This window comes from Erinaceus europaeus, chromosome 1 (genome assembly GCF_950295315.1).
Source record: "Erinaceus europaeus chromosome 1, mEriEur2.1, whole genome shotgun sequence".
Classification (NCBI taxonomy): domain Eukaryota; kingdom Metazoa; phylum Chordata; class Mammalia; order Eulipotyphla; family Erinaceidae; genus Erinaceus; species Erinaceus europaeus.
Window position 1 is genome coordinate 60739905 of NC_080162.1, and position 25908 is coordinate 60765812.

At 37.4% G+C, this 25908-nt stretch overlaps 1 protein-coding gene across 2 annotated transcripts in view; it reads left to right on the forward strand.

The window, feature by feature from the left end:
• The window catches only part of ESF1 (ESF1 nucleolar pre-rRNA processing protein homolog), a 75633-nt gene that overhangs the window by 13388 nt on the left and 36337 nt on the right, over window positions 1-25908 (forward strand). For both annotated transcript variants that reach the window (XM_060186466.1, XM_007525789.3), the window contains 3 exons: window positions 3771-3885; window positions 6764-6911; window positions 12363-12524. In XM_060186466.1, coding sequence (XP_060042449.1) covers window positions 3771-3885; window positions 6764-6911; window positions 12363-12524 — 425 coding nt within the window. The remainder of the gene's footprint in view (window positions 1-3770; window positions 3886-6763; window positions 6912-12362; window positions 12525-25908) is intronic.

Consider the following 25908-nt stretch of genomic DNA (forward strand, 5'->3'; position numbering starts at 1 on the left):
ATTGAATAAAAAAAAGAAGAAAAGAAAAGGAAGAAATGGCCACTGGGAGCAGTGGATTCATAGTGCTGGCACTGAGCCCCACTGATAGCTTTGGTGCCAATAAAAATGAATAAATTAAAATGTCTACTTGAGTAGACTAAGAGGTGGCACAATGTATGAAACTCAAGAATGAGTTCTTCAGTTCCCTGGCATTACATGTGCCAAAGCGATAATTCTTTTTCTCCTCATTGTTAATAGTGTTGTTGTTTTTTTAATAAAAAATTATTCAGCAATGCTGCTCAGTGACTGAATATTGTTGCTGGGATTGTTTTTAGACTTAAGCATGATTTTTCACGAGGTGTTCAGACTCTGTCTACCCAGAACTAAGGCCTTAACATGGTTTTGAATATCAATTCTTGAACCTAGATCCTTGCACATTGTAAAGTATGTGCTTAGCCAGGTGTGCCACCACCTGGCTCCTATTGAATGTCAGTTCTAAGGAAAGGGAAAGCTGAACTACGGAACCATTTTATCTCTAGTCTACTATTTTCAAACCCAGTACATTAAGCCTACTTTCTGGGACACTTTGAATGGAAGTCATTTTGGGAGTCAGGTGGTAGCGCAGTGAGTTAAGCGTGTGTGGTGTGAATGAAGCACAAGGACCGGCATGAAATCTGTAGTGGGTGGCTTTGCAAGTGGTGAAGCAGGTCTGCAGGTGTCTATCTTTCTCTCCTCTCTGTCTTCCCGTTCTCTCTCCATTTCTCTCTGTTCTAGCTAACAACAACAACATCAGTAACAACAACAGTAATAACACAACAACAATAAAAAACAAGGGCAACAAAAGGGAAAATAAAATAAAAATAGAAGTCATTTTACTGTACTCAAGAGTTGTTAAGAGCTTTATTCTTAAAATACTTCTGTAAAAAATGTGACTTATTTTATAGTCATTTCAGCTTTCATATTTCAGAGGCATCCCAACTGTATGAAAAATATGGGTTTTTAAAGGTTTTTTATTAGTAATTTGATAATGGTTTACAAGATTATAAGACTATAGTGTTATATTCCAACACTGTACCTATCCCCAGAATTCTGTGTACCCCCAACAAGTAAAATTTTTTGAATTGATACTTTAAGGTAAAAATTTTACCATGTTTAATTATATAGCAACAAGTATTTTATTTTACTGTTGTATTTTTGTTTTGTCTTGTTGCCACTATCACCAAATAGTTGGGGTTCTGTGCCTGCACTAGTCTGCCACTCCTAGTGGCGCTTTTTTTTTTTTTTCCTTCTCCTGTTCTAGATAGAGGGTGAGAGATAATTACGAAAGTGAGGGACATCCCAGGTTCATTCCCCCACACTACCATCAGCCAAGCTGATCAATCAGTGCTCTGGTAAAAATAAAATCTTTAAAAAAGAAAGTGAGCGGGGGAAGAAAAAGAGATCTTGATTTTTCTGCCAGCCTCCCTAGGTGTTGACATGTACATGTGCTATCACTCTTCCTGAAAAAAAGCTTAAAAATTCCTGGGGAAAAAGAGAGAGAAGTGGAAACTGTACTGCCTCACTACCTGTAAAACTTCTCCCCTGCAGGCCCTCCCAGATGGTGATCTGGGACTCAAACCCAGCTCTTTTTGCATGGTGACATGTACCTCTCACCTTGTGAGCCACCTGCCAACCCTGAACAAGAGCATAATCTGTCTCCAAATGAAAAAACATGTATATTAATCAGATTTTAACATATGCATCTCAGGTACTTCTAAATTTATGAAAAAGCACAGCTGTAAAGGAAATTATGTAGGTCAATAGCCCTAATTATCCATTCTTTGCCCCTCAAAGGTCATTTAATGCTGCATACAGCATATACTTTTCATATGTATAAATATAAAATCCACATAAATTAAAACCTAAATGTAGCAACCGTGGATTATTTAATTTTTTGCTTTTTTTCTCCTATCCCATAGGTAGATGCCTAAGAATTGTTAAATGTTCACAGTGCCTGGCTTACATTTAGCACTACTTCTGCAAAATATGAGAAGATTTTTCACTCTAAGGAATCAGCTTTAGGATTTTTCTTATTGTCAGTAATACCTCATGTATGATACTTTAATTTTAGAGTATTCATCTACCAAAAATTAATTGCTTTGTCAACCTATTTCTGTATAGAAAAACAACACAGATTTATCTGATCTTCAAAACACTAGCTATCAGGATTCCCCTGTGTGTTTGCACCTGACTCATATTAACTAACTCCTGGTACAGAATTTCTTCATAATCAGATTTCACTAGAATTTAGTCAAACTCGTACATAGTATAATTACTATAGTTTTTGGAATATAGGGAGTTTGTGTCATGGTTATTTCTTTTTTTTATTATTTATTTATTTATTTATTTAAAAAAGATAACATTCACAAAACCATAGGATAGGAGGGGTACAACTCCACACAATTCCTACTACCAGATCTCTATATCCCATCCCCTCCCCTGATAGCTTTCCCATTCTCTGTCCCTCTGGGAGTATGGACCCAAGGTCATTGTAGGTTGCAGAAGGTGGAAGGTCTGGTTTCTGTAATTGCTTTCCCGCTGAACCCATATTGACTGGTTGATCCATACTCCTAGTCTGCCTCTCTCTTTCCCTAGTAGGGTGGGTCTCTGGGGAATCGGAGCTCCAGGACACACTAGTGGGGTCGTCAGTCCAGGGACATCTGGTTGGCATCATGCTGGCATCTGGAACCTGGTGGCTGAAAAGAGAGTTAACATACAAAGCCAAACAAATTGTTGAACCATTATGGACCTAAAGGCTGGAACCTTGCAGATGATGTGTTGGGGGGTACTCACTGCAGACTGTGTACTTCTGCTTTCAGGTATATATTTTGCACTTGTTTATGGATACATATGAACATATGCTCTATCTCAGGGGACCTGGTCTATATCTAGGTTTGGGGACTTTGTTAGGAAGTGAACCACCTGGAATGGAATTAGAGAATGCTATGAAAGGAAAGGTCTCACCCGAGTGATGAAGCTGAAGGGTTGTCATTCCACACCTGAAGTCTCTGGACACAGTCTGAAGTGAAGCATGCTGGGGTGGCACTCGTTCCGTTGATTAGGTTGGGATTGGCGGATGCAATATTATTTGATATGAATTGGGAGAAGCATGCAGGAAAGTGGGCCCCACCCTAAGGTTCCAGAACTGGGGGGAAATATAGGTTCTATAGTGGAAATGTGTCTTAGGGTTCAAGAAGACAATGGATAGTTATTGTTATCATCACATTATTTGGTAATTGGGTTAACTTTGAAAGTTCCCTTTGTTAGGGTTTGGGGTATAATACCCAGCATCTTGTATATAGCTGTGCCACCGGTTGCTTCTTTTCTCCCTAGTCTAGGCTTTTGAGAGAGTCAACATATCAAAGACTCAGCCTATGTTTTAAAAAGACTCTGTGTTTTAAAAAGTTCGAGAAATACAGCCAATTTTTCCCCTCTCATATTTATTAAATAGTGATCTATATGACTACAATGTAATAGGAGTGTACATAAGCACCATTCCCACCACCAAAAGACTGTCCCATCCCACCCACCAACCACGCCACCCCAGGAAGCCGAATGTCCACCCTCCCCCTCACCACAGGGTTTTTACTTTGGTGCCCTACTGTCATGGTTATTTCTAACATTGTGTCATTGACATGTGGGCTCTATAGCAACTTTATGGTATGTATGTATAAACTACAACTAATTAGAATTTAAGCTTTAGTTGTTCATCTCTGCAGCATATGTTTAAATTGGTTTTCTTTGTATCTTAGGTTCATACCAGATGATACTACTTTTGATGATGAACCCAAGGACGTAGCTTCAGAAGTGGATTTAACAGCATATAAGCCAAAATACTTTACATCTGCTGCAATGGGAACATCAACGGTATTTCTTAATTTTTTTAAATGTGTAGCTGAAATCCACTGCTTTAAGAAAAGACTGCGTAATGTTTACTTATATCATCTCTATAAATAGAAAGTATTTGAAATTTTAATGTAAAGTGTGCATCAAGTACAAATAGAAATTAGCACAGTGTATTTGCTTTTATGCCTACATCTCTTTGAACTTTTTTCATAGATTTTTTTATTATGCCTTGTAACCATTGTCAGTTACCTGCTATTATTATTATTATTTTCCCCACTGTTCTGTCATTCCCCTGTAGTCTTACTCAACTAGATCCTTTAAAATAGTATGTTGGTATTAGTATTAGGTGGGGTTTAGAAAGAAAGCAGACATAAATTACTTCAAATCACAATTAAATTTGTGGAAAGTTTGAGACATCTTTTTATCTGAAGATAATCATTCAAAATTGTAAAAGCAATTGCAGTGAAATAATTGGGAACTGCTAGATGTCACATGAATGCCTAATATCAAGCATTCAGCTGTATATCTTTTACCTACACCTGTACTCTGCTACAGCCATATAGTTCCTTTCCTCTAACAACCCAGAGAATGGGCTGGTAGCAGAGAGAAAGCCACTGTATCTTACATCTGCATGCTATGATGATGGGTAATAAAACCTATTTTTCTTTTGAAATCAAGGACTCATGACTGAGCCACTTTTTTTTTTTTCCTCAGTACACACTGTAGTGCCTGAGCTTTCTCCAGTGTATCTGGGTTGTGCATATGGCAAGGCAGATGCCCTCCACAGTGAACCATCTCCTACATCTAGCTTTGATAAGTTACTGATTATAGTGCAACCCCACCCTTATGCAGTAAGTGAAATCAAAATGATTAAGTAGCATAAAAAATTATAGGATCACAGCCCAGAAGTTGGCACAGTTTATAGCATATTGAATCCTCAAATATGAGATCCTGAGTTTGATTTCCCTACACTACATGTGCCAGAATGATATTTTAGTTGTTCTCCATACTGTTTCTTTAGTACATAAATACATAAGTATGTTTTGTTTTTTTTTTTGAGAGGGGCACTCCCAAAAAATTACTCAGCTTTGGCATATGCTATGCCTAGGGTCTCAGGCTTGCAAGTTTTTTTTTTTTAATATTTTATTTTATTTATTTATTCCCTTTTGTTGCCCTTGTTGTTTTATTGTTGTAGTTATTGTTGTTGTCATTGTTGGCTAGGACAGAGAGAAACAGAGAGGAGGGGAAGGCAGAGGGGGAGAGAAAGATAGACACCTGCAGACCTGCTTCACCGCCTGTGAAGCGACTCCCCTGCAGGTGGGGAGCCGGGGTTCGAACTGGGATCCTTATGCCGGTCCTTGTGCTTTGCGCCACCTGCGCTTAACCCGCTGCGCTACAGCCCGGCTCCCAGGCTTGCAAGTTTTATGCTCTATTGCTGACATACCTCCCCTCAACTATCTTAAAGTTCCTTGCTTAATTACTTTTGCCCTTTTTGTTGTCTTGATCTAAGGATGTGTGAAAAGGTTAACTAACAAGATCCTATCTGAGAAGAATGGGTCTGTAGTGGACAGAAGAAACCTGTCACCAAATCAATCATGTTATAAATGAATTCCTATAATCTAGGGTGTTCTCATTGATGACTTCTCTTTTTTTTGGTGTTTTTTTTTTCACTTTCTTTTACCCCTTCTTACTGTAGTGACCTCAGTTATATGCCAGACTCTTAGGGTTTACTTTTTGTTTGACTTCTTTATTTCTTATGCAAATTCTGTGTTCTCATCCATTGAGCTATCTCCTTGTTATTTTTTTTCTTTGCTTATGAGAGTTATCCTTCCCCTCAGGATTCATCATTCTTTATTATTATTATTATTATTGCCTTTATTTATTTATAGCATAGACACAGCCAGAAATTGAGAAAGGAGGAGGAGATGAGAGAGAGAGAGAGAGACCTGTGGCCCTACTTGACCTTCTGTAAAGCTTTCCCCCTGCAGATAGGGGCTAGGGGCTTGAACCCTGGTCCTTGCACACTGTAGCATGTATGCTTAACCAGGTGCACCGCCACCTGGCCCCACGGATAGATCATTCTTTTCTCAACAGTATCTTAACCAAGTCTGAAGTAGTTTATTTACAATGACATTGAGTTGGACTCAAGTCAAAATCTCTAGTGGGTGTAGATGCTGGACAATTTCAAATAATGTTGAGAGTGAAGATGACTACTAAATATAGACACCTGAGCACCCATGGCCCAGCAGCACCCATGGCCCAGCAGAACAGATCAGACAACTGATCTCAGTCCCATTTAAATTATTGACCAATGTGGTTGTAGACTTCTCTGTGTCTCTCTGTCTCTCTCATTCACATTTTATTAGTTACTGTTTTTGCAGTGACCTTAGTTTATAAGTCTATACATGTTTTAGAAGTACAGTTTTTCATCTCTTCAAGATACATTCCCTACTTTGGCCCCAAATACTTTTTTTTCCATTTTATTGATTAATGGTTTACAGTATGGTTGCTGACACATGGGTCCAGGTTTTCATCTCCCAGTGGTAAATATCTGCATAACATTCTCACTTGAGTACTTTTCTATTTATTATCACACACCAAGGCTCCACAGCCCTCTTCACCCTCGTCAGCTGCTCTTAATCCTTTTTGAAAATGGATTCTTCTGAGATTGTGTTGAAGGCTTTATTAATAAACTTCACATAGTTGTAGACCTCTTGAAATATTTGAAACTCTAGATTCAAAGCATGTATTCTCTAATCATGCCAATTATTATTTGTCATATTCAACTTTTCAATTTACTGTCAGACATCTATGTTAGTGATAAATATGCTTTAACTATTCTGGATTGCTAACATTACCTTCTTTTTGTTGTTGCTCTTTTTATACTCATTGCTGAAAGGTGGAAATCACTTGGGATGAGACTGATCATGAACGGATTACAACACTCAATAGGAAGTTTAAAAAGGAAGAGCTTTTGGACATGGACTTTCAAGCCTACTTAGCTTCTTCTAGTGAAGATGAAGAGGAACTAGAAGTCAATCTACAAGGTACATGTAATCATGTGTCCTGCATTCTCAAACATAAAGATAGATGCCTAAACTTGACTTGTTAGTGGGAATTTCTTTGACAGTAGCTTATAAGTGTTTAAGTGCCAGACTAATTCTTAAGTGACTTCATAACATATGTATAATATAAATAACTATGGATGGCTATTAAAGTTTATTTAAAATTATTTACTTATGCTTTTTTTTCAACTATTTTTGTTGAATAACATTAATTTATAATATTATATTCAATTCAAGTATGCAACTTTATTAGTAAGCATTTGTATAGCTATGGAGATAATATAATACATGGGACTTGTATGCAAGACATCCCAGGTTCCATTCCTGCTACCACAAATAGCCAGAGCGGGGGGGTGGGGTGGGGGGAGAAAAGTGGTTATCCAAACAGACTTTCATGACTGAGCCTCTGAGGTCCCATCTTCAATCCCCTACACTCCCACAAACCAGAGATAAGCAGTACTCTGGTAAAAGAAAAAGGATTTAAATGCAAATATAAAACCTATTAATGTAAAGCTAAATAAACCAGCCAGCTTCTATATACTACATTATCTTCCCCATCAGGAGTCTAGTTTACATCCATTACCATAATGTTGACCCCTTTTCTCTGATTCACCCGCCTTCCCTTCCCCATTCACTCCTGATAGTTATTAGTCCATCCTTATACATTGTTCAAAGATTTACGTACTTATTAACATGACAGATAACCTAAGCACCACACTAGCTTGTACAGAACCTGTAATCAAATTTTTAGACCTCAGGCTTATAAGTCTTGCACTGTACTTCTGTGCCATCTATATTTACTAATTTTTAAGAATACTGCTCAGCTCAGGTTGATGGTGGTACTGGGGATTGAATCTGGGACCTTTAGGCCTCCGGCATGAAAGACTTCTTGCATAACCATCATGCTGTTTGCTTAGCCCATCAAGTGTTATATACCGTTTTTATTTTTCTATTATTATTAGTGGCTTGCCAAACCTAAAGATACCAAGGATATAATTTCACAAGGTTCCCACCACCAGAGTTCTGCATCCCCATTCTTTGCAGTAGTACTTCCAAGGTCATAGATAAGGGTTGAATATACAGTTTTAAATATTTTATTTGTTTATTTTATTGGATAGAAAAAAATAAATTGAGGGGGAAGGGGAGATAGAGATAACCTTATAGCAACAACAAAAACCACTCTATTATATGACTACATATTTGTAAATTTTTGTCTTTACCCATTTTTCCTATGGTCTTGCCTTCTCTTCCTTCCTAAGTCATATCTATACCTATTACTACTTCTTAGTATTCTCCCCTTTTTTCCTCTTCTCTCTCCAGGTCCTGATGGAATTGGAGTTCAGAGCCCTCTGGTCATCTTCCCCTAACATTTCTCCCCTTCTAGGAATATAGACCAAATTTCTTTTTACAGCACAGAAAGTGTTGAGTTCTGGCTTCTGTAATTGCTTCTCTGCTGGAAAATGGATGTTGGCAGGTTGAGCCATACCCCCAACCTGTTTCTATCTTTCCCTAATAGTGTAGGACTAGAGAGATGAGGTTCCAGAACACGTTGGCAAGCTCTTCTGCCCAGGGAGATCAGGATGAAATTGTTTTTGTTGTTGCTTTTGCATTCTAAACAATTGACTGGTTGTTTTATTTCTAGTGTACCCAGAACAGCCACTCTTCTTATAAAGAGGCTTTTATGTCTTTATCCTTCATTGGATGTACTATTTTATCACATTTTCTTTATACAATTACATATTTGATTTATTTATAATTTTTTTTATATTTCTATACTTACAGGCTATTTAGCACTTTAGTGAACATTCTGGATAGTTTTTCTTCACTAATAGTTCTAAAATAAAAGAACAACAGGGAGTATCATGTTTGTGAAAATCGTTTACAGGTTTTCATAACAGTTTGGGGGGTTCTGCACTAGATTTTTTTTTTTTTTTTTTAACCTCCAGGGTTATTGCTGGGGCTTGGTGCCTGCACTACAAATCCACTGCTCCTGGAGGCCATTTTTCCCGCTTTGTTGCCCTTGTTGTCATCATTATTGTTGTTATCATTGCTGTTGTTGTTGTAGGATAAGACAGAAATTGAGAGAGGAGGGGAGACTGAGAGGGGGGAGAGAAAGATAGACACCTACAGACCTGCTTCACCGCCTGTGAAGCAACCCTCCTGCAGGTGGGGAGCCGGGGGCTTGAACCAGGATCCTCCTGCCAGTCCTTGCACTTTGCGCCATGTGCACTTAACCTCCTGCACTACCACCCGACGCCCAGTATCATCTTCTTTATTGCTGACTAGTACTCCACTGAGTATATGTCCCCTAACTTTTTTTTTTTTTAATTTTTTATTTAAGAAAGGATTAGTGAACAAAAGCATAAGGTAGGAGGGGTACAACTCCACACAATTCCCACCACCCAATCCCCATAACCCACCCCCTCCCATGGTAGCTTTCCCATTCTCTATCCCTCTGGGAGCATGGACCCAGGGTCATTGAGGGTTGCAGAAGGTAGAAGGTCTGGCTTCTGTAATTGCTTCCCCGCTGAACATGGGCGTTGACTGGTCGGTCCATACCCCCAGTCTGCCTCTCTCTTTCCCTAGTAGGGTGTGTCTCTGGGGAAGCTGAGCTCCAGGACACATTGGTGGGGTCTTCAATCCAGGGAAGCCTAGCCAGCATCCTGGTGGCATCTGGAACCTGGTGATTGAAAAGATAGTTAACATATGAAGCCAAACAATTTGTTGAGCAATCATGGATCCCAAGCTTGGAATAGTGGAGAGGAAGTGTTAGGGAGGTACTCACTGCAAACTCTAGTGTAATCCTGCTTTCAGGTATATATTTGCAGTAGTTTATGGATACGCTGCACTAGATTTTTAAGTGACTTTACTGACATCTGCAAAACTAGTACTGGGGAGAAAAATCTCTGAAATAAGCATTGGCTTGTTAATTTAAGCTTGTTAATGTTATGCACTTCTGAATTCAAATATTGACTTTACCAAATAGTGAAATTATATAGGTTAGATTTCATAAGGTCCTTTGCATTTGCTTTCGTAACTGTGGAATGAATATTATAATAGTACCTGAATTGTGGTTGGAATGACTTAGTAATATATATAAAGTGGTTAACTTTCTACCTCATCACATATATTTTTCCTTCTAAAACTTTCAGGATTTATAACTATTGGATCAAATACACTACTCTCTTAAGTCTTCTTAATCATTACATTTTCTTCAGTTTTTCTAATTGGCTATATGCTTACTTTAATTTGGCATTATTAGGTGTTACATATCAGATTATATGATATTATCTATAAGTGATCATAACAGGGCTTCCTACTGTTAGAATTGTTACTTTACTGCTTTTATAGCATTAAAGCTTTCACAAAGTTTCATCCTTGAACTGGGATAAAGTATGTCTTCATAATTTATCCTACATTGTAGAACCTTAGAAAGTAACATTTTAGTACTGGAAAAAATCAATTTAAAGTAGGCGATCACAGACTTACCACTAAAATTTCAACCTGAAAGGAGCTTGCTTCTAATTATGTTTTCAGAAGTAAGCTTTTAATAGAAAGAAATACATTGCCATTTTGTTAATGTGTTCCTGATGTTTTATCCATTGAATTACAGGATACATGACAGAATTGTATCCAACGTTATTATTGTGGCACAAAGCACAAACAGGAAAAAAATGAATTTCAGCTGTTTGAGTGGAAATGTAAAAGTGTGATAGGATGGAAAGAATGTCGTAGACCATTTTTTATTCATATAGAAAAAGAAAGTATAAAAACATTTGCTTAACCAATTTTCTTTCCATCTCACCTTTTCTAAGTTATAAGGACAATCCTAACACTGATATTTCATAACTCAGTGTTTAATGTTAGACATTTTTAATGATCCATAACTAATAGAAAAGAGGGTCTTCATTTTACTGCTTCTAAATTTTCCTCTACTGGGGACAGTTAGTCTGTTCAGTAAGGTTGCATGTTTTGCATTAAACACAAAATCTTAATTTATGTTTTTGACTTGGAGAATTGCAGTGGAAAGGCAAAGCAAACAAACTTTTCTTTTATTAGTTTTCTTTGATATTTATTACCCATGCATTTTATACTGTTCGTTTGTATTCTGATATTTTTTATAAAATTAGGAAATGGAAATAGGAATATGTTTCCACACAAGGAAGTTAATTAAATTAACTTTAGACTTAACGCATTTTTATTCTTCATGTATAAATGAGATCCTGAGAACAAATACATTTGCTCACTGGGATATGGAAAGGACATATTATTCTTCATTTTGGATCACACGCAATTTCCTTTATCAGTTTTATTATCCATTCATTTGCTTACTTTTATCCATTATTTACATTTATCCATTATTGATTCATTTACTTACTTATTTTGATACCTTGGCTATCACTGGGGAAAGGGAGGTGAGTGCCTGCAAGCTACACCATTCCCAGCAGCCATTGTTTTTTGTTTTGTTTTCTTTTTCTTCTATATAGAGAGTGAGAGAGAGGCAGAAAGAAAAGGAGAGATGTCGTAGCACCATTTCACTGCTCATGAAGCTTCTCCATGGCAATCTTCCATGTGGTGGCCGAAGGTTTTAGACCCGGGTCCTTGTGCATGGTAACGTGCTCTACTGAGTAAGCCACCTGTTGCCCCCCCCCCCCATCTATCTCTTGAGTATAAACATGCCAAATGTATTCCAGCAATATTTATCTTCTGGTTACTACTTAGCATATGTAAAAGCCAATGCTCTATGATGGAGGGTATCAAGAAGCATACTGCCATTCTTGCTGTATTACGTGAATGGGAAATAAATCTAAAAATCTGCACAGCTACAAAATAATTTGGAAATATGAATTTAAACTAAAAAAGGAAATTCTTATATTGGTAAGATAGTACTGCAGCTGTACACAGGACTTGCGTGCCCTCAGGTTTAGTCGATGGCACTGCCAATAGTCGGAGCTGGTTAAAAAAAAAAAAGCAGCAAGATTTCCCGAATATACTATACTGGCAGAGCTTACTTATATTGAAACCAATTTTTACTATAAACAAGACCTAATTCATTTAAATTATTTAATATGAAGACATTTAAGTCAAAGTTTAATATTGTTACGATATGTCTGAGAATATACTGTAGAGGGTGCAGGTGTGATTGTGATTTAAACATAATGGATTAGTAATAGATTATGGTGGAGGAAAATTGGCACAGGTTAGGGATTGTGGTATAGTGACTTACATTTTGATGAGATATAAAATTATACCGTAAAAAATATATATACAGTCTTATAACCTAACATTACCTCAGTAGCAAAAGCAAAGGGGCTGAGTCGAGAAACCACAAATGCATATATTTAAAAAAAATGTAAGATAAAAAATCTCATCTTGGGAATGAGTTATTTCTGTGTGTTAAATGAAATATATATATATATATTTTTTTTTTAGGTGATGATGATGTCAGTATGGAAGAAGATGGAATAACAAAAAAAGTTATGAAGGATGATGATGAACAAATTGCTAAGTATAGACAGCTTATACAGGCTATACAAGAAAAAGAAAAGAAAAGCAAAGGAAATGACATGGAAATGGAAATTAAGTGGGTTCCAGGTAAGAAGTAAATAGTAAAGAAATGTTTATTTGTTTTTCCTTTTTTTTTTTAATTTACTTCTTTATTGGGGAATTAATGTTTTACATTCAACAGTAAATACAGTAGTTTGTACATGCATATCATTCCCCAGTTTCCCATTTAACAATACAACCCCCACTATGTCATTTATCATCCTTCATGGACCTGTATTCTCCCCACCCACCCACCCCAGAGTCTTTTATGTGGGTGCAATACGCCAATTCCATTTCAGGTTCTACTTGTGTTTTCTTTTCTGATCTTGTTTTTCAACTTCTGCCTGAGAGTGAGATCATCCCATATTCATCCTTCTGTTTCTGACTTATTTCACTCAACATGATTTTTTCAAGGTCCATCCAAGATCAGCTGAAAACAGTGAAGTCACCATTTTTTACAGCTGAGTAGTATCGCATTGTGTATATATACCACAACTTGCTCAGCCACTCATCTGTTGTTGGACACCTGGGTTGCTTCCAGGATTTGGCTATTACAAATTGTGCTGCCAAGAACATATGTGTACACAGATCTTTTTGGATGGATGTGATGGGTTCCTTAGGATATATCCCCAGGAAAGGAATTGCAGGGTCATAGGGTAGGTCCATTTCTAGCCTTCTGAGAGTTCTCCAGACTGTTCTCCACAGAGGTTGGACCAATTGACATTCCCACCAGCAGTGCAGGAGGGTTCCTTTGACCCCACACCCTCTCCAGCATTTGCTGCTGTTACCTTTTCTGATGTATGACATTCTCAAAGGAGTGAAGTGATATCTCATTGTTGTCTTTATTTGCATTTCTCTGACAAGCAGAGACTTGGAGCATTTTTTTCATGTGTTTCTCGGCCTTTTGGATCTCTTCTGTGGTGAATATTCTGTCCAAGTCCTCCCCCCATTTTTGGATGGGGCTATTTGTTGTCTTGTTGTTGAGTCTGGCAAGCTCTTTATATATGTTGGTTATTCAACTCTTATCTGATGTATGGCAGGTAAAGATCTTCTCTCATTCTGTGAGGGGTCTCTTGGTTTGGGTAGTGGTTTCTTTTGCTGTGCAGAAGCTTTTTAATTTGATGTAGTCCCATAGGTTTATACTTGCCTTAGTCTTCTTTGTAATTGGATTTGTTTCATTGAAAATGTCTTTAAAATTTATGCGGAAAAGAGTTCTTTTTTTTTTTTAATTTTAATTTTTTTATTTTTTATTATTATTTTACTTATTTATTTATTTATTTAAGAAAGGATTAATTAACAAAACCATAGGGTAGGAGGGGTACAACTCCACACAATTCCCACCGCCCAATCTCCATATCCCACCCCCTCCCCCGATAGCTTTCCCATTCTCTATCCCTCTGGAAGCATGGACCCAGGGTCATTGTGGGTTGCAGAAGGTAGAAGGTCTGGCTTCTGTAATTGCTTCCCCGCTGAACATGGGCGTTGACTGGTCGGTCCATACTCCCAGTTTGCCTCTCTCTTTCCCTAGTAGGGTGGGTCTCTGGGGAAGCTGAGCTCCAGGACATATTGGTGGGGTCTTCAATCCAGGGAAGTCTGGCCGGCATCCTGATGACACCTGGAACCTGGTGACTGAAAAGAGAGTTAACATACAAAGCCAAACAAATTGTTGAGCAATCATGGACCCAAAGCTTGGAAAAGTGGAGAGGAAGTATTAGGGAGGTACTCACTGCAAACTCTAGTGTACTTCTGTTTTCTTACTTTGGTGCCATACTCCAAACTCAGTCAATTTTTGCTTTGCGTTTCTACTTCTTTTTTTTTTTTTTTTTACATGCATAACATTCCCCAGATTCCCATTTAACAATACAACCCCCACTATTTTATTCATCATTTTTCATGGACCTGTATTCTCCCCACCCAACTACCCACCCCATAGTCTTTTACTTTGTTGTAATACTTCAATTCCATTTCAGGTTCGACTTGTGTTTTCTTTTCTAATCTTGTTTTTCAACTTCGGCCTGAGAGTGAGATCATCCCGTATTCATCCTTCTGTTTCTGACTTATTTCACTCAACATGATTTTTTCAAGGTCCATCCAAGATCGGCTGAAAACGGTGAAGTCACCATTTTTTACAGCTGAGTAGTATTCCATTGTGTATATATACCACAACTTGCTCAGCCACTCATCTGTTGTTGGACACCTGGGTTGCTTCCAGGTTTTGGCTATTACAAATTGTGCTGCCAAGAACATATGTGTACACAGATCTTTTTGGATGGATGTGTTGGGTTCCTTAGGATATATCCCCAGGAGGGGAATTGCAGGGTCATAGGGTAGGTCCATTTCTAGCATTCTGAGAGTTCTCCAGACTGTTCTCCACAGAGGTTGGACCAATTGACATTCCCACCAGCAGTGCAGGAGGATTTGTTTCATTGAAAATGTCTTTAAAATTTATGCGGAAAATAGTTCTGCCAATATTTTCCTCTAAGTATTTGATAGTTTGTGGTCTAACATCCAAGTCCTTGATCAACTTGGAATTTACTTTTGTATTTGGTGAAATACAGTGATTCAGTTTCATTCTTCTGCATGTTTCAACCCATTGTTTCCAACACCATTTGTTGAAGAGATTCTGCTTTCCCCATGTAATAGTCTGGGCCCTTTGTCAAAGATTAGATGTCCATAGGTCTGGGACCTCATTTCTGGGCTCTCAATTCTATTCCACTGGTCAGTGTGTCTATTCATGTTCCAGTACCAAGCAGTTTTGAGGACAGCGGCCCTATAATACAGTTTGAGATCTGGGAGTGTGATACCTCCAGTTCTGTTCTTTTTTCTCAAGATTGTTTTGGCAATTCTAGGTCTTTTCTGGTTCCAAATAAACATTTGTAGCATTTTTTCTATTTTCCAAAAAACTGTGCTTGGGATCTTGATGGGGATAGCATTAAATTTGTAGATGACTCTGGGTAATATATTCATTTTGATGATGTTAATTCTTCCTACCCATGAACATGGAATATCTTTCCACTTCTTTGTGTCTTTTTCAGTTTCCTTGAGTAGTGACTCATAATTTTCAGTATACAAGTCTTTCACTTCTTTGGTTAGGTTTACTCCTAGATATTTTATTGTTTTAGTTGCTATAGTAAAAGGAATTGATTTCTGGATTTCAATTTCTTCTTAGTGTTTGCATAGAGGAATGCCACTGACTTTTGAATGTTAATTTTATAGCCTGACACCTTACTGTATTGCCTGATGATTTCCAAAAGCTTCTTGCTGGATTCCTTAGGTTTTTCCATGTATCCTATCACGTCATCTGCAAATAAGGAGAGTTTGACTTCTTCTCTTCCAGTCTGTATGCCTTTAATTCCTTGCTCCTGCCTATTGGCAATGGCAAGAACTTCCAACACTATGTTGAATAGTAATGGTGATAGTGGGCAGCCCTGTCTAGTACCTGATCTGAGGGGAAATGCTTCCAGTTTTTCACCATTGAGTATGATGTTGGCTGTAGGTTTGCTATATATAGACTCCACTATCTTCAGGAATTTTCCATCTATTTTTGTTTTGTGAGTCTGGCTAAAGGTTTGTTGATTTTGTTTACTCTTTCGAAGAACCGACATTTACTTCCGTTGATCTTTTTGTATGGTTTTCCTATTCTCAATGTTGTTTATTTCTGCCCTAACTTTAGTGATTTCTGTCCTTCTGGTTGCTTTAGGGTTCCTTTTTTGTTGTTCTTCTAGGTCTTTAAGATGTGCAATCAGGCTGTTTATTTGTGCTTTTTCTTGTTTCCTAATGTGTGCTTGTATAGCTATGAACTTCCCTCTTAGGACTGCTTTAGCTGTGTCCCAAATATTTTGATAGCTTGTGTCTTCATTTTCATTGAACTCTCGAAACATTTTGATTTCTTCCTTGATTTCCTCTTTGACCCAGAAGTTGTTAAGAAGTGTACTGTTGAGCTTCCACATTTTGGGATTGTTACTAATCTTTTGTTGATTGTTAAGTGTTAGTTTAATTCCACTGTGGTCTGAGAAGATGCTTGGGATGATTTCAGTGCTCTTGAATTGGCTGATGCTGTCTTTGTGGCCTAACATATGGTCTATCCTTGAGAATGACCCATGTGGATTTGAGTAAAATGTGCATTCCAGTTTCTTGGGATGAATGACTCTGAAAATGTCCACTAGTTCTAGTTAATCTATCTCTTCATTTAGCTCCATTATGTCTTTATTGATTTTCTGCCTGGATGATCTGTCAAGTTGAGATAGTGGGGTGTTGAAGTCCCCTACTATGATTGTGTTACTGTTAATATATTGCTATAGCTCCTTCAGTTTGATGTATTTAGATGGCTTCTCATTGGGTGCATAGATGTTAATAATTGTTAAGTCCTCTTGATTGACTGATACTCTGAGCATTAAGTAGTGTCCATTCCTATCTTTTTTAATCTTATCTATTTTAAAGTCTTATCATGTCAGATATGAGAATAGCTTTCCCTGCCCTTTTTTGTGGGCCATTGACTTGTATGATAGTTTTCCGTCCTTTCACTTTAAGTCTGTGTTTGTCTTGTTGAGTTAGGTGGTTTTCCTGTAGACAGCATATTGTTGGGTTGTGTTTTCTGATCCATCTTCCTACTCTGTGTCTTTTAATAGGTGAATTCAGGCCATTAACATTTATTGATATCAAAGATTGAAGATATTTTAACGTCATTCTTGTAGAGTTTTAGAGTGTTTTGATATATGTCCTATTTGTGGTGGTCAGGTTGTTTATAGGAGACCTTTCAGAACTTCTTTCAGGGCAGGCTTGGTGATGGTTGATTCCTTCAACTGTTGCTGGTCTGAGAAGGTTTTGATGCCTCCATCATTTGTTGTTCTTGTATTTCTGATTACAATTTTTTCTAATTTTATTTCTGATTACAATTTTTTCTAATTCTTTACTCCTGTTATTATTTCCTTAGCTAATGTTTGGATGTTGAACTCGTTATTTTGTGCTTCACCCTCTGGAGGACTTTTAGCTGGACTCTTGTCCTGGTTCGAGTCTCCAATATTTTTCTTGTTGTTTTAACCGTTTTATATATTATGTTATGAGTTCCCTTTATCAGTACTTTTCAAATTATTGATCACTATTGCCTGGATTGACTTGTGTCTAAGTAAGTTAATTAAAGGGTTCACAGTTGTGGAAGTTAATGTTGTTTCAATCCCTGAGTTGGAGCTCAGTGGTGTAAAAGCCTCTTTTTTTTTTCCTTCCCTGTAGGCTATGGAAGCCTGAGGGCTTTTAAACTGTCAATAGGCTTCTTAGCTTAATCACTGACTCCTGACCAAGAGATAAAGCAGGGTGTGGCAGAGATAATCCAGTGGTTATGCAAAGAGACTTTCACAGCCCCCAGCTATGCCACCGAGGTATAGGTCTTCTCCTGAGTTTCCTGGTTAGATCTCTGTCCCCTGGCGTCCCTCCCTGACACTGCTCCAGATTCTGAGGGCAGTAGCAATGGAGACTCAGAGTTGCACTTGGTGAGTCTCTGGGGAGTCCTCTCCTCCCTTAAGTTGTCCCCTTGTTGGTGGAGCAGACTGGAGGTGGTGTCTCCACTGATAAACTGCTGAACTGTTAGCAGTCACTTAATCTCTCCTTAGGCTCCTCTCTCCTCTCTGTCACCAGCCACATGTGTTTGTACTCACCGGTGATTTACTGAGTTCCTGTGGTCATTCTAGTCCTGTGTTGTTTCGGTCCCGGGTGGTCTCCTTTGGTATTCCTAGTTGATCCCGGAGAGGAGAGGAGAGAAAGCGATCTGCTGCTTGTAGCTCCGCCTCCCATATTTGTTTTTCTTTATTTCAGGATACTAAGTACGTTTTTACGTATGAATTAAAAATAATAGCTTCTTTGGACGCATAAACTTAAATAATCATGTTACCCATAAATATTTTAATTTGCATGTACATTTAATTCATGTAGTTCTGATGTTTTATATACTAGAGAAAAAAGTAAAAACCAGAGTGTCACTCCCAACATATGTAATGCCAGGGAAAGAATGTGGAACCTCATTCTTGCTAGTCCTGCAATCTACCACCTCCTGGCTGCACCTTATTCTTGATTTTTCTTTACTTTTTTTCTTGTTTGTTTGTTGTATTTTTTTTTCTACCAGCATTGTACCAGTGTACTATATTCTTGCCAGCATAATCATTGATGATAGGCCCTTCTTATCAATGTGAGATGGTATCTAATTGTGACTTCAATTTTCATTTTTTCTAGTGATAACAGGCAATAAATTTATGTAGTTATGGGTTATGTATATACTTTTGGTGAATATCTGTTCAGATTTTCTGCCCACCTTTATAATTAAGCAGCTTATTTTGTTTTGTTTTTGAGTTGTGTGGTTTCTTACACAACTTAGAGATCTGTTCCTTGTCAGTCATTTGGCGTGAAAATGTCTACTCTCTTTTGTTTGGTTGCCATTTTATCTTTATGATAGTTTCTTTTGATTTCTAAAGCTTTGTGATTTAATCTATCACTTGTCTTCTATATGGTAGCTTCATGTCTACTATTGAAGTCTTTAATCCCTTTTGAATTAATTTTTTAATATGATGGTCTAGTGTCTTCCTTTTTTTTTTTTTTTTTTTTTTTTTGTTCTTTTTCTTTTTTCCCTTCCAGAGCACTGGTGAGCTCTGGCATATTGGCATATGGTGGTACTGGAATTGAACCTGGGACCTTAGAGCCAGCCCTCAGGTATGACAGTCTATTTGTATGACCATTATGCTATCTCCCCTGCAATTTTTTTTTCTTTCTTAACATTTGACTGTCAAGTTTTCTCAACAACATTTGTTGAAAAGACTTTTTTTTCATAGTATCGTTTCTGCATCTTTATCATATATCAGGTGAGAGTATGTGTGTGTGTCCCTATATAATAGACCGCTGACACTAAAAAAAAAAAAAGTGATGTAAAGTCATACTGGTATCAAACTCACAAATATCAGTACTTTCTTAGACCTTATTTACTTTAATCATCAGCCAATAACAGCTTTTTATTTTTTACAGCCTTGTATTTTCAATAGTTTTTTTAACAAAGACTTTTCCTGCTGTTATGTTGTTGTTGTTTCTTTCTTTTATTGCCACCAGGGATATTACTGGAGCTCTGTGCTAAATCTATTGCTCCTGAAGGCCTTCTCCCGCCACCACCCCCACCAGCTTTTATTATTAGGATAAAGAGAAATTGAGAAAAGATGGGGAGATAGAGAAAGGAAGAGAAAGATAAGACACCTGCAGGTGGGGAGCAGGGGCTCAAACTTGGGTACTTGCTTTTGGTAATATGTGCACTTAACTAGGCATGCCACTGCCCAGCCTCCTCCTGCTCTGTGTTAAAATCATTACTGTGCATGTGAGCGCTAGTAGAGACCAATCAGATTACAAGAAGTAGCTAATGCTGATGCTGACGGTCAAGATAACTCACTAGTAATATATGGCTTCCTCACTCACACAGCAACTATATGTGCTATTAATCAACCTGTGGTTCATCCACAAGCTTTTAAAACTACCAGTGCCATACTCTTAATATGTTAAATCTCAGAGCCAAGCACCTAGGATAATATAAATAATCTATAGCATTCTGCATATTTTGAATTGTTTTAATAGGATAGCTTCCCAGAAAGGAATTACTAAGAAGAGCACAAATACTTTGTATGTCTTGAAATTAATGCCAGATTGTTTTCCAGCAAGGGTTGTGCCAGCTTATAATGCTTCAATAGTGAGTAAAAGTGCCAACTTAATGGAATTCACACAAGTATATTGGATGTATTAGAATATAAGTGCTAGGCGGAGGGTAGATAGCATAATGCTTATGCAAAAAAACTCTCATGCCTGAGACTCCAAAGTCCCAGGTTCAATCCCCCACACTACCATAATCCAGAGCTGAACTGTGCTCTGGTTAAAAAAAAAAAGAAAAAAAATATATATATATGTTTTCTCTGTCAGCTTTATTTTTATGATAAAGATATATTTCTTACAGTTAAAGGAAAGGGGAAAATATAATTCATTTTTTAAAACTCTACCCTTTTAAAAAATTTAACATTTTTGAACATCTTTATATAGATTGTCACCATAAATTCTTGGTGTGTGTGTACACCTACATATGTGCTTATTGTGGTTTGTTTGTTTTTATTTTTTAGCACTGCTCAGCTCTGGTTTATGGTGGTATAGGACAGTGAATCTGGGACTTTGGGATCTCAGGCATTAGAGCCTTTTTGAATAGCCATTATACTATCTACCCCCAAACCATGTGTGTTTATTTACATGTGTATAGTCTTTACATACTAGACTTGTTAAGTGAAACAGATGTGCTATTTTGTAACACCTCTATTTACTCATCTAAAAAGTGGGGTTAATAGTAACCTTCCTGTTTGATTTGACATATTATAAAATTAACCATGTGTACTGGAGAGCACTGGTCATGTCATATGTGTATTTTAGTCATAAAAGAATTCTACAGCCTCCCCACCTACAGGGGAATTGCTTCACAAGTGGTGAAGCAGGTCTGCAGGTGTCTTATCTTTCTCTCCCCCTCTCTGTCTTCCCCGTCCTCTCTCCATTTCTCTCTGTCCTTTCCAACTACAACGACATCAGTAACAACAATAATAACTACAATAATAAAACAATAAGGGCAACAAAAAAGAAACTAAGTAAATATTAAAAAAAAAAAAAAGTCCACAGGTCCTGGAATATGATAGTAGAGGAGGACCTAGAGGGGGGTTAGATTGTTATGTAGAAAACTGAGAAATGTTATACATGTACAGACTACTATATTTTACTGTCAGCTGTAAACCATGAATTCCCCCTATAAAGGGGGGGGGGAAGACCTAATCTCACTCCTTCTCTGTCTCTCTTCCTCTTTATTTTTTACTTTAATAAAAAATAAAAGCTAAGGGAGCCTGGGGAGACAGCATAATGATTATGCCAAAAAAAATAATAATAACCTTTCATGCATTTTTTTCTTTTTTTAACCTGAGCACTGCTCACCTCTGGTTTATGGTGGTGTGGGAGATTGAACCTGGGACTTTAGAACCTCAAGCATGAGAGTTTCTTTGCATAACCATTATGTTATCTACCCCTGCCCCATGCTTGAGGTTCTAAGGGTCAACCATTGGTACCACCATAAGCCAGAGACTGATTTAAAAAAAAAAAAAAAAAGTAACTGATTGTAGTGGAATCAAAATTAGACAGGCATGAAGCCCTAGAGGACATCCAGGTGGCAAAAAAAAAAAAAAATCTCCCAGTAACAATTGCCTTTAGTTTTAAGGGTAACTGTGTTGCTATTCTCCAGAAAACCACTGAGGGTCAGTATGAGATTATACCATATGTATCGTTTCTTGATTTTGCTATGATTTGAATATCCAGAATATTAATTTCTACCACAGGAAACATTAAGTCTAACCTTATACTTGTTGAGGAGATATTTTTCCATCCTTCCTTCTTTTGTTTGTTTGTTTTTTAATGTTTATTATTACAATAGAGACAGAAATAGGGTGGGGGGAAAGGAGATAGTATAATGGTTATACAAACAGACTCTTACTCTTAGAGGCTGTGAGGTCCCAGGTTCAGTCTCTCACACCACCATAAGCTAGAGCTGAGCAGTGCTTTTGTGAGAGAGAAAGAAGAGGAGACAGACATTTTAGTCTGTTCTGCTTGTGAAGCTTCCCTCCTGTGATGGGGGCTCAAACCTCTGTCCTCTTGTGTGGTAAACTTGTATGTTTTACCAGTCGTGCCACTGCCTGGCACACCCATTCTGTCCACCACCACCTTTATTTATTTATTTATTTATTTATTTATTTATTTATTTATTTATTTATACAAAGAACACCAGCAGGCGGTCATTCAGTAGAGCTTATGTGTTACCAAGCAAAGGACTTGAGTTCCAGCCCCTGCAAGGAGCAAGCTTCATCAAAAAGCAAAACAAACAAACTACATTTTTTCAAGCTTCCTGTCATTTTACACTAGATTTTAATTCCCCAGGGATACTAATAAGGGAGGCAGATAAAAGCTACATGGGTGTAATAACTAGAAATAATCTACTTTTTCTATTAATATTCAAGTTACTTATAAAAATGTTCTAATACAGCCTTACTAATTAGGATTGTAAATGAATTAAATTGTTGAATTATAAAAAATTTAAGTGGTAATTCATCATTGTGATATATGTGGAATATATTCACATTTCAGTGTGTTCAAAGAAAGTTCCTTATTCTGATAAGTAGTATAATGATAATGGGTAGTATACAATATAGTTATCATATAAGTAAGTAATATACGTGTGTGTGTGTGTGTGTGTGTGAAATTCCATCCAGAATATGAAATAATAGTAGAACTGAATAGAACCCTCTCTCATACAAATTCTGCATGCTACAGTTATACTGTCTTCCTAGCCCTGATCTTAGAAGAGATAAGATATGATAAAAGTTGGTCTTCTTTCTCTAAGTCATCTCTGATTTGATTGACTGGTAAAAAGCACAGATTTTTTTTTTTTTCTCAACATACTTCAGTATCCCAGCTTTCCTTCACTGTACCATCAAATATTTTGTGTGTTTGAGAGGTAGCGAGAAGTGTATAGAGAAGGGACTAATTTGGAGAGGCAATTAGGCCAGATCATGAGGTCTTCTAAGTCACTGAACAGCTAAGTGAAATGAAGCCATTGGAGTATTTGAACTTAGAAGTGATCAGTCAGACTTATTTTAAACAAGATCACTGTAATGACCCCAACTGCCCCTGCGGCTCCAGACAGACTATGACCCACATAGTCAACGACTGCCACCTCTCCAGATTCAAAGGAGGTCTCGAAACTTTACATCAGGCTCATCCTGACGCTGTTGACTGGCTACGGAAGAAGGGCAAACGCTAGAAGAAGAAGAAGAACTGTAATGAAAGGCACAGATAGAAGTGGGGAGATTAGTCAAGAAGAATCGAGTTTGCATGGATTAGATAGGCAGTGGAATCTCATAAATCCTGTTTCTCACATACTAAGTCATTTGTTTATTCATCTCTTAAACTTCATTGCTCCAAGCTGACTTTTTCTGATAGAGACAAAGGCACTATAGCACTGAAGCTTTCTCCAGTGTGATAGGAGCTAGACTCATACCTGAGTCACACATAGCAAAGCATCACACTATCCAGGTGAGCTCTTTTGCCAACCCCCTTATTGTTAACTTTAAGATGCCATTTAGATATAAAAACCAGCTAAGGAGATAACGAATATAAAGTTTTATTTATTTTTGTGGTGCTGGGACCTCCTAGTATGTGGATTCCAGTTTCCAGCCAACTTTTCATTCTTCATTTCACTCAGAAAAGGAAGGGAGAGGTGCTAAGAAAAAAACAACACTGTTCCGCCATCCATGGAATTTCCCTGGTGCTTTTGTGTACTCACATGGTGCTGGGGCTCAAACCCAGTGCCTCCTATATGTTACTGTAGAGTTACCCAAGGAACTGAGGATAGAAGAAATTTTAAAAATGATCCCTGGTGCACTCTATAGAGTTTAGAGGTTGAGGAAGTACCACCTAAAGACAGCTAGAAAGAAGCTAGTCAGAATTCAAGAGAGATTTTAGTGTTGTGGCATGTACAGACAACCAAGTGATAAAAAGTATTTGGGGAGGGGGGAGATAGCATAATGGTTATGCAAATTATTCTCATGCCTGAGGCTCTAAGGTCCCAGGTTCAATCCCCTGTATTACCATATGCCAAAGCTGAACAGTGCTTTGGTAAGGGGAAAAGGGGGTGGGAGGCGCATTTTAATGAGTTAATAAAATACAGACCAAGAATGACTGTTGGGATTTAGCAACATGAAAATCCGCAATCAGGGGGCTGGGTGGTGGCAAACCTGGCTGAGCACACATGTTACAATGCACAACGACCCTGGTTCAAGCCCCTGGTTCCCATCTGCAGAGGGGAAGCTTCACAAGTGGTGAAGCAATGCTATAGGTGTCTCTCTGTCTCTGTCCCTCTCTGTCTCCCCCTTCCTCTCAACTTCTGTCTTCTCTATCCAATAAATAAATAAAAAGATAATTAATTTTTTTTTAATTAGCCATCGTTGATATTTTAGTTGAATGAGGATGGTGTGTTGGTTCAAGAGAGAATGAGAAGAGTGGACTTGGAGTGGAATACAGAAAATTCTTTTTTATGAAATATTTGGCATTTAGAGTGTTGTGAACATCATGTACTTCATTTCTAAAAACAACACATCAGGATTTAGTTTTCATTAACAAAGATATTCTTCAGTGCCATCATCTCACTAGGGAAATATTGACAAAAGTTTCATATTTCTCACTGTAAGTAGAAATACATTATTTCTTAGCACTTTAATGGTGGCACTAGGCACTTATTAATGACCCTTGCTTCAGTCAGTTATTAAATTATCGGTCATTCCTTCTGCATTTATAAGATCTTAATACCAGTAGATCTTGCTCAAATTAGTAGGGGTTCTTCCCCAATTCGTAACTCTCTGGATGCTCAAATTAACAGATATTGATTTTTTTTCTATAGTGTAACAAAAGACTTGGAGAAGAAACACCATAGAAGTAAGTTCAAGAGAGCATTTTTCTTTTATGTGGGAGAAACAGTGGTATGATAGGTTTTTGCACATGTTCCATCAGATGGGGAAATGATATAGAGAGTTACATACTACGTAGGCAAAAGGACAAGGACATGGATTGTCCTTTGCACATTTGGAATTGGTTTTAATTAGATGTTCATGGACAGTTCGTTCTAACAGACAAAAAGATGGCAAAGAATATGACCAGAGAGAAAGTAATGGATAGAAACAGAAGTGGAAGCTTGCACTTGTCTTTTTGCTTGTATTTTCTTAAGAAAATGGAAAGAAAGTAAGAATAATGCCTAAAAGTAGGGGAAATTGAAGAGGCAGAGATTTTAAAAAAGAAAGATATGAAATAGCCTTTTTTTTTTTTAAGTAGCAAAGAGGGAAATTTAAAATCATGCTCATGGAAAGTAAGATGAATCAACATAATTCTTTCTCTAACTACATTTAATGGTATATTAAATTTATTAAATGGTATATTTTTGGTATATTATTAAATGGCATATTTTTGTCAACAGTATGAACAAACAAGAAACAAGCAAAAGGATTGAGAGTTACATGCAAGAATATAATTGTAATGGTGGTCTCAGGTATTTTTGTTGAGTTCGGAGGAAAATAATAGTATATTAAGTATGAGGAATAGGAAAAGATAAGAAGGATTGGTGTGTAGGATCCTGTCTGGACCCCTCCCCCCCCAAAAAAAAGCTGACTTTTGGAGTACTAGAGTAAAATAAAAAATTAAGCTTGTGGTTGAAGACTAGGGTAATTGGAACTAAGATTATAGTGGGGTACTACGGCCATACCACCCTAAACATGCCCGATCTCACCTGATCTCAGACAATTATATTGAGATTGTAACTTTTATTATTGCCATGATCTAGTGATGCTTC